The sequence below is a fragment of the Solanum verrucosum genome, unplaced genomic scaffold (assembly GCF_900185275.1).
Source record: "Solanum verrucosum unplaced genomic scaffold, falcon-dt-bn FXZP01000302.1, whole genome shotgun sequence".
NCBI classification, from domain to species: Eukaryota; Viridiplantae; Streptophyta; class Magnoliopsida; order Solanales; family Solanaceae; genus Solanum; species Solanum verrucosum.
Window position 1 is genome coordinate 2,478,377 of NW_026019914.1, and position 9,780 is coordinate 2,488,156.

Sequence of the window (9,780 nt, forward strand, 5' to 3'; positions counted from 1 at the left end):
CACAGACCCGTTACGATATTCTAAAACCGCTGGAATCGACGGAAATCCGATTCGAGTCTCGAAACTCCAAATGACTCGAAATAGCACTTTTAACCAAACTTTAACTCTTAAAAACTCAACTTTCCAAAAACTCAACTTTTCATCAATTTTCCTTCAAACCAACTTCGAAAATACAATAATTAGGACTCGGGGCAACTATCGGGAGGGGTAAAATGGTCATTTTATGAAAATTTCCAAAAATGACCTTTAGGGTCATTACTTTTTTCCTCTTTTTTGTTCACTATGTTTATTTACTATAAATGTTGGGCTTGTATGTTTACTATTAGTTTCTTGTATGTATCCTTTTTCTAATAATTCATTTATATGAATCTTAAATTCTGTTAAATCATTAAAATTATATTTTAATGGTTTTTGGGTTATTATGTTATTATTATCAATTAGCTCAATTTTTACTTTTATTTAATGTTTTTCCCATCCTTGTAACGGATCTTCACTATATAATAATTCTAACTTATCTTGGATTATTTTTACTCTATCTATAGAGAATATAATTAATTCTATTTTAGGGTCTTCTTCTTTTATATTTTCTAATTTTTTTGTAATTTTCTCACTACCTTTTATCCATTCTGTTGTTTTTCGTTTTTTATTATTTACTCTTTTTGCTCCTATTTTTTGTTTACATGGAGTTGTGAACCACTAATGTGTTTTTGTTATTATATGTGGGTATAATTTTTCTAAAAATGGTATTCCTAATAGCATATCTTTTGTTGTAAGTTCGAAGTTATACATTTCTTCTATAGTTAATATCTTATCCCATATTTGTATTTTTATATTTTTTGTCTTATATGTGATCATGCTTCCTTCATTATTAAATCATGTTACTTCTATCGGTGTTTTTAATTTTTCCAATTTATCTTCTGGTAAACAATTGTATTTACATATATTAGCTTTTGCTCCTGTATCTATCATTGGTGTATAATATCTATTGTAATATCCTCTATTATTATTTTTGCAATTATATATATTTTCATATTTTTATCATACTAAAGTTCTTTTTATTATTACTCTTTTATTTTCATAATTTATTGTTAACTGTTTGTCTTCTAGATTATATGATTTTACTTGTTCTAACCATTTTATTCCTAAAGTGATATTTTTATCTCCTTGATATATTTTAAACTTTATTACTATTGGTACTCCTCCAATGATTATTTCCTTTTCTGTAGTTTCTTCGGTGTTTATTAATGTCTTTGGTAGTTCAGGGCATAATTGTTCAGTAGTTATTATTTCATCTTCTGTTACTAATTCTCTTGTAATATAATTTTCTTCCTATCCTGTATTTATTAATATTAGATATTTTCGTTGTTCCATTACTCCCATTATGTAGTAATGATATTGTTTTATTTCTTCTTCTATTGATTTTTGTGGAGTTTTATCTATTCTTCTTGAGGTACTCATTTTTTATGATATTTGGGGTATTTCATAGTTTATTCTTTTTATGTGCTTAATCTTTCTTTTACTATTTCTAAATCTTCTTCTATATCAATCTCATTATAACTATAATCATTATTATCTATGACTGTAACTATTCTTTCAAAAGGATTTTCTATTTTTATTTTATTTATTTTATTTTTTGTTGTTATTTTATGTTTTGTTGTTAAAACATATAAGTTTTTACATCTAGTTGTAAATATTTTACTTACTTGGGCTAGTTCTATCCTTGACATTTTCCAACATAATACTAGTGATTTATCTATGTTTGTGTCATTTATTGCTACTGAGTAGTTAACACTTATTATAAATTTAATTTTTTGGTATATGGGGTTACCTTTTACTGCCCTTATTATAGTTGGTCTTTTATACTTATATTTTGATCTATATCTTTTGTAGTTTCTTTTTTATTTTTATAATACCTATCCGTACAACCAAATTGGGGTGTTGTTTTATTTTTGCAACATGCTAGGTTTTTTACTAATATTTTTTCCATTTTTATTTCTTCTTTATGTTTTTCACACAATTCTATAAACCATCGTTATAAAAATTTCATTCTATCTCCTAAAGTATCTGTTAATTTTGCTTCATTCCAACTTTTTATTACTTTTGAATTAAAAGGTTCTGGTAATTTTGTAAAATATAATTTTCTTATTTCTTTACTTTCTTCTGTGCTATATGTTCCTTTATAATAGTATTCTCTAAGTGCACATGTATATTCATCTATATAACACATATTACATATTGCTAATTTTGTCATTAGATTCCGGTTTATGATTTTTATTTATTTTGTTCTTCTACTTCTGTTGTCATACTACTAAATTCATTTCTTATAGCTACTTCGTATTTATATAATATTTCATAGTTGTAGTAGCTAATTCACCATCAAATTTTTTATTACTTCTTAAAGTTTTTAAACTTTCCTCTGATAAATTTTGTAGCCATAATTTTACTGTTCCTATAAGTGTTCTTTCTATATATCCTGGTCTTTCTGTCATTCCTATTTTGTTATCTATTAATTGTTTTGATATATATCCCATCCATAATTGGATTGTTTTATTTATATCTGTTACACAGTCTAAATCTAAAAAATTATGTTGTTCAATTATTGGTTTAGGTGTCCATTTTTTATTCAATCTTTTATCCCATATAGATTTTTCTTTATCATATTGTTCATAGTTTGCATTATAATATTTTAAATTTTTTGGGTTTTTTATTCCTGATGTACTAGATTTTTCATCCAGGTCTACGTCTCATGTATTTACTTCTAAATTCTTTGTATTATCCATGTTTGCTAAAAGTTCCGTATATGTTTCGCTTGTTTCTGAATGTTGTTCATCTAGATCATCGTTGTTTATTTCATCAATTCTTATTTCAGGTAGACTATCTTGGTTATTTTCTTCTTTTCCTTCTAGTTCTTCTTCTAATTGCAATTTTTCTTTAAATCTATTTCTCTCATTTGCTAATTTTGTTTTTTGTTCTTTTTCTTTTTGTTTAATTTCATACATTTTTTCAATATTGCCAGCTCTTTTTCTAGTTCTATTATTTTAGTATTTTTTACTTCTTCTAATTGTGGTACTTCCTTTTTTGCTTGTAGTTTTATTTTTTCAATTTTCGTTTTTCTATCTATTTCTTCATTTTCTTTTGTTATTCTTATCATAGCAGCTAAACTATCTTCTAGTTTTACCGTTTCTTTTTCTAACATTAAACTTAGATTGTCACCTATTTTCTTATATCTTCTTCCTAGATTAGAAATTATTATCTTTATTTTTAATCCGTCATAGTTTTCATATGTTTTTTCATCTATTGCATATTCTTCTTTATTCATTTATAAATTGTGTTGTAGTTTATATTCTAAGTTTTCTATTTGTATCTGTAGGTATAAAATAGTTTTTCTTTGTGTTACTATTGATTTTTCACAAATTCCTGCAAATATATTACTGTTAAGTCTATTTTGCCTATGTCTCAATTCTTGTCTTTTTGCTATAATTATTTCAGTAAGTTTTTGTCTATATTCGTTACTCTCGTTATTCGTTGTATCTTTAAATATTGAATATATTTATATTCTATTTTAGATATATTATCTATTAATTGATCTAATTTGTCGTTATCAGTTTTTGTGATATTGAGTTGTTTATATTCTGGATATAATTTGTTTAATTTTCTTTTTATTTTTCTTAACTTTCTACTAGTATGATTCTTCTATTTCTCTTCATCCATAGCTCTGATACCATTTTTCGTAGGTGCGGACTTCATCCTTCTTATATTAATTTTCAGTAAGGATTTTATTATAATATTCTTTTGCTAGAGGTTTTAATCTTGTTATTTCTTTAATATTATTTATGATGTACTATAGATATAATATATCTTGGGTTCTTAGGTACATATTTAAATACCTACTTCTCACACAAGACTCCATGATCCACAAGCAAGCCTCCATTTCATCTATGCCGACGCAATGCGACTTGTGACATCATCATCAATGTCCCTACTAGGGGTGGACGTTCGGTTCTTCGGTTCGGTTTAATCAAATTTCAGTTCAGTTTTTCGGTATTCGGTTTTAGAAAAGTGTGCACCATATTTCAAACCAAACTAGATCGGTTCAGTTCGGTTTTTTCTACTTCGATTCGGTTTAGTTCGGTGTTTTTAAATCGGTTTTTCGGCGTCAACAAAAATAAAAAGAGAATATGTTAAAGTAACAATTGTTATTCAATTCACACTTCAAACTTCAAAGTAACAACTAACCATCTAACAATAAAAGGTAAGAGCATCAATTTGTTGTTCTCACTTCAAAGTAACAACATAAAATGATAAAATCATAAAGTAGAAAGTAGAAACACCAAGTTGCTGCTCAAACTTGAATTAAATTGAGTTTTGTTTAGTTTAGACTTTAGGTCTTTAGGGTTTACTATTTTGTTATTAAGATTTTTGCTATTTAAGTTAAGGATCTAAATATAAAAATTGAAATGGGCCAAGTAAAGTTAAAAATTAAGTAATATAATAAGTACTTTTAAATTTATTTAATAAAACTTTGGTTCTTCGGTGCACCGTAGTTTCAGGAACCTTACACCGAACTCCAAACCGAAGAACCGAAGTTCCGAAAAAAAAACCGACACCGAACCGAAACACCGAAGAACTGATTTTTTTCAGTTCGGTTCGATTTTTTGGTTTTTCGGTATTTATGCCCAACCCTAGTCCCTACTATCCTAGAGTACGGACCCAATATACATAAAACATTCTCTCTTGGAAATAGTTCGTGTTCTAATCCGCACTTATACGTCTGCTTCATCCAACTCAAAACATAATTTTCACTTCAAATACTATCTTTGATCCTCCTACACTTGAACCCATAGACTCTAGAGTTAGTTTCAAAACCTCTAACCTGTACATATGAATCACATACTTTCTAATATATTTTTCAAAATTGCTTACTTAAACATACTAGATGCAAATAATAGTTCTCATGCCCACTTAAAGAAAAGAACGACAATACACCTCTTAAGACATTTACTATAGGAGGCCAATCCTCATTAGAAGTCAAGGTTTCAACATCTAATGGACAATAGTTGCTTAAAATAGTTCTTAGTAAGTTTTAGATCTGATCGACTTTGGTTTATTTTTGTAGATTACATTATATGTTACCTGCGATGAAAAGGTTTAAGATTTTTGTTGGCTTCTTATTAGTTATAGTACATTCTATTTATGTTTCTTCATTTAAGCGGACTGTATAAATCAATGTATTCACAGTATTCCATAAGGGAAACTAGAAAATTATATTAGTTCCTTTTAATAAAAATAGAATGTAAAAGATGATAAAGTGAAATGATCACAATTTATTCAAGTCCAATTCACGTATAATAACATTAGTTCTGAGTACAAAACGTTATGAATTTGTGAGATTCATGCAGAATTCAGAATTGTTCTGATAGTTCCCCAAACATGCAGATATGCTAATTATGAAAATAGTACAAAATGTTATTCAAATTTTAAAATATAAAAGTATCACTTCCTTTTTATATGTATCTCATAAAATTTTCATTACAACCACTTCCTTACTAGCAACATTACCTGGTAATTTCACCTAGATAGCTCCACAAGAATTTTCTACTCATAAGATGATTGTTTTATAATATATTGTTCTCGCATATTATTTTTACTAAAATATTTTGTATGGCTCTTTTTTTAAAAAAAAGATTTAGTTTGACTTGACAAGGAGTTAGAAAAAATAAAAAAAGATTTTTCAATCTTGAAGTTTTAAATTAAATTATGCCAAATATATCAAAATGTCCTTTAATCTTCTGGTCTTAAACATGTCGCCTGAAAAACTTAAATTAGATTGTTGTGAAACGACAAAAATGAGTCCTTTTTTTTAAACAAACTAAAAAGAAAAGTAAGTCCCTTTTTTTTAAACGAATGGAGTAATATGAATCCCATAATATTTTTCATTTCAATCCGATTTCCAAACAAAACCATGCTATTATTTGAATATATATATAAGTATAATTGATGTACAAAAGATGGTTTAAGGGCGGTAGTTTTGTTATTTTAGTTTTTTTTTAATCTCAAATTCAGTTTTATACCCACAACTAGGGAGAACTTATCCCAGACATAATTATTAATCCTGGGATATATTATCCCACATTTTATATCAAAACAAGGAATTGATGGGTACTAAAAACATATCCCAAAATTAGTTTTCCTTATCAATGAGAGCAAACCACCTTTTAATAACTTAATTTAAACATGTTCTTAACTTAGATGTAAAACAAAGCAGGTGGATAAAATTAGTCAAGGGATACACGACGTGGTAACAAGGTCCATAATAGTAAACAAAATTATTATTATTTTCACTATCGGTCGACGTGGAAACAAGGTCCATTATTGTGAAAAAGATTATTAATTTTTCTTTGCCAGTCAAAGATAATCTTTTCTCTGAGTAAATATGCAATTATCCAAATCATCTGTTTATTTTTTCTTGTTGCCCTCATTTATTTTTCTTTGCCAGTCAAAGGTAATCTTTTCTCTCAGTTAATATGCAATTATCCATATTAATTACTATTATACGTGCTAAATAAACTGTTTATTTTTTCTTGTTGTCCTCATTGCCACTTTTATTTCCTTTTTCGTCAGTTACTCAACTTATTATTTTGCATTCACATTCACTTAAGATTAGAAAAACTCGTAAGCTAATGTACTTCAATGCTACTGAATGCATTGCAAAGAGTTCATTAAAATTATAACATAAATAAGTTCAGCCTGTAGCGCCATTGTCATTGCTTTCTTTTTCGATTCCCAATCAGCTAATCATTCTCAGTTCACTTAACATTCGAAAAAAAAAACATGTTCAAAAGATATAACAAGTGAATGTAATACTATATTGATCAAAATATTAAATTTCTACAAAAAAAAATCCTTATAATTGCAATAAATAGAAGTCTGAAGTCATAATCTATGAAGATAAGATTTTTATCAACATTAAAATAAGACGATGAACAAACATCGATGAGAAAATTGTCATCGTTCTTCCCCCATATATCAGACTACTATTGTTTATCTGACCTCCTTTTTTTACCTCTTAACTCTATCCTAATTATTGAAAATTGAAAGGGTGGTTAGATTAATTTTACAACATTACAACTTATTAATTAAAAAAGGACTGTTCCATGAACATGCAAAATCTTAGATCATCAGAGCATGAATTTTCACATATTCTCCGGTGCCAGTGGATAATTCAGATCGAACTCAATGCGCCTATTCTTAGAAGTATCCATAAAATCAATCATAGACGAAAATGGGTGCTAGGAATAACAACACCACCATCACCACCTCCGCGAATGAGCATAGACATATCCTTACGGTAGTCATTTTCATGATGAATCATCTCATCTCATTGAAAACAATCTAAAAAGCAACACTGATTCAGTGGCGGAACACCTGCAACATTCGGAGAAAGCTGAAATTGAAGATTTGGAAATAAAACCTTACCTACACCATTGGTAAAAACACCAATGGAGGAGGATGTGTGACTACCTCGAAAGCTTAGATCCACTTACGGCGGTGATTCAACAGGCATCACCGCCATCGCCCCATTTGGAGAATCAACGGTACTCTTTCGACTTGGAGGTGAATTCATTGGCGGCACCGGAATCAAAAAATCTGTTTTCGCATTCTTTCCAGGAAATTTAATAGCAGCCGTATCATATGCTTCTACTGCCTCCGCAGTCGTATAAAACGTACCTAGCCAAACACATATTTTTTTCGACGGATCTCTGATCTCCTCGGTGTATCTACCCCAATGCCTCTTCCGAACGCCTTGATAATGCACCTCCTTATCAACACCTCCAGCCACATTCACCGCCATCTCTGATGTCTTCACCGTCGCCATACATTTTCTCTTTGGGGCTATTTATCTGTTTCTATGTATAAAAATACATAACAAAGATATTTGAACAAGTGATTAGGTTGATAGAAAAAGTAGGGGGAAGAGCTTCCTATATAGCCAAGTGGTAAAGGAAGAAAATAAAACACAATTAATATAGTGTTTGACTTAACTCATGGAATTGTGGGGGACACATGTTACACAACATTTTTTTCCTAGAAAACATTTTATATCCCATATTAGTATCAGAAATATTTTATAAATTTTAGTATTGGTCTTTTTGGTTTTTAAACACATTTTGATAAATTACAATTAGGAATATAAATTATATATTATGAAAAGATCTAATTGTTGGAATTATATTTTGCATTATTGTTTAATACTAGGGTCATATAGATACATGTACAACAAAGTTAATAGTCAGGTACGGATAACAGATAGAGCCCCGTAATACTTTTCATTGTTGATAAGACTGTAACAAAGATCAATTTATAGCTCATTTTTACTTGTATTTGGTGAACGTTGATTGACGAATTTACTTAATGAATACAAGGAGAGATTTCATGGTGTATTATGTAAGTTATTTGTAGATCGTGTCACAGTTCTGATTGATGAGATTTTCAGCAAAGTTAGATTTTGGCTACAAACACTGAAATTCAAAGGACTCGTGTTAAGTAAGACAAATACATTATACATATAGTGCAAATTCAATGAAGTAATGCATGGATATTATATGGAGGTGATATTTGATATACAAATCATCTATAAAATAAAAAAAGGAGCTTCACATATGTTATGTCTATTATCAAAGTAATGATAAACTCAATGAGAATGTCAGACATCGTACTGACGCTCATAACATGATTTTTTTTATGATAAGAATATGTCATAAAAATCTAATGACAACTTCTAAAAAGAAGTACACTTCGACCAATTATGTTGAATATAGAGAGAAATATTGGTCTGTAAAGAACTCCCATGTTCATGAATTGAAGACTTCAGATTATCAAAACCTCTGAAGAAGAAGAGATGTCAAGATTGTGGAGGTGTGATAGACTTGGATGAATATGTGATAGGTAGATGTAGGACATGATCCACTTTCTAGCTGTCTAAGGACCTGACTTAATAAAAGGTCATTGAGGATATGGATTAGAATAGAAAGTTAGTTAGATGATTGAGAGTTGTCTTGTTTTTTTATTCATATTAGTAGTACTAATTTTCATTTGGCAATTTCTAATTATTCCTTTTTGTTACTATTTAATATTTCTTGCACTTCAACAATCATATTAATTAGTTTTCTTAGTATGCTTTGTCATGCTTTTTTTAGTATTTTATCTTGACTTCATGTCTGTCATTATTTTCTCTATCCAATTTATTCTTACCTGAGTCGAGAGTATATTGAAAATTACATCTTTCTTTCTCCAAAATAGAGGTAAAATCTTCTTACGCACTACCCTTTCTGTACCTTATTTATAGAATTATACATAACATATCGTTGGTATAAGAGCTATGAAACATTAGATGAACTCAAGAGAAATTAAATGTATTTTTTTTATACAATCTGTTGTTCTTAAAAATATTTGAAGCCTTGCCTTGAGTTTTGAATGAAAATATAACAATTGGTTTAGTGATTTTATTTACATGATTACTTTTAACTAAAAATTTGACCACAAAACATTTAATGTAAAAAAGAACAAAAAATCATTTACTTCAAATAACAAAAAACCACATATTTTTACATGGTAAAAGATCGATCGATATTATCATAATAAATATTAGTTATATGAAGATAAATAGATAACAAAGGTTGATGCTATTTTTAGACTAAAAAGTGGAAGGAGGTATTCTTGAACCAAAAATAAACGATTAGGGTATGTTTAGACCAAAAGGAGGATGAAGGGTAATTTTGA

At 28.5% G+C, this 9,780-nt stretch overlaps 1 protein-coding gene across 1 annotated transcript; it reads right to left on the bottom strand.

Moving 5' to 3' along the window:
* Nucleotides 1–7,373: 7,373 nt before the first annotated feature.
* On the bottom strand, nucleotides 7,374–7,852 carry LOC125822267 (ethylene-responsive transcription factor 4-like). Its single transcript, XM_049501657.1, has 2 exons — nucleotides 7,545–7,852; nucleotides 7,374–7,425 (listed from the first exon to the last, which is right to left on the bottom strand). Exons 1-2 carry the CDS (start codon nucleotides 7,850–7,852, stop codon nucleotides 7,374–7,376), a joined length of 360 nt encoding a protein of 119 aa, XP_049357614.1.
* Nucleotides 7,853–9,780: the final 1,928 nt, after the last annotated feature.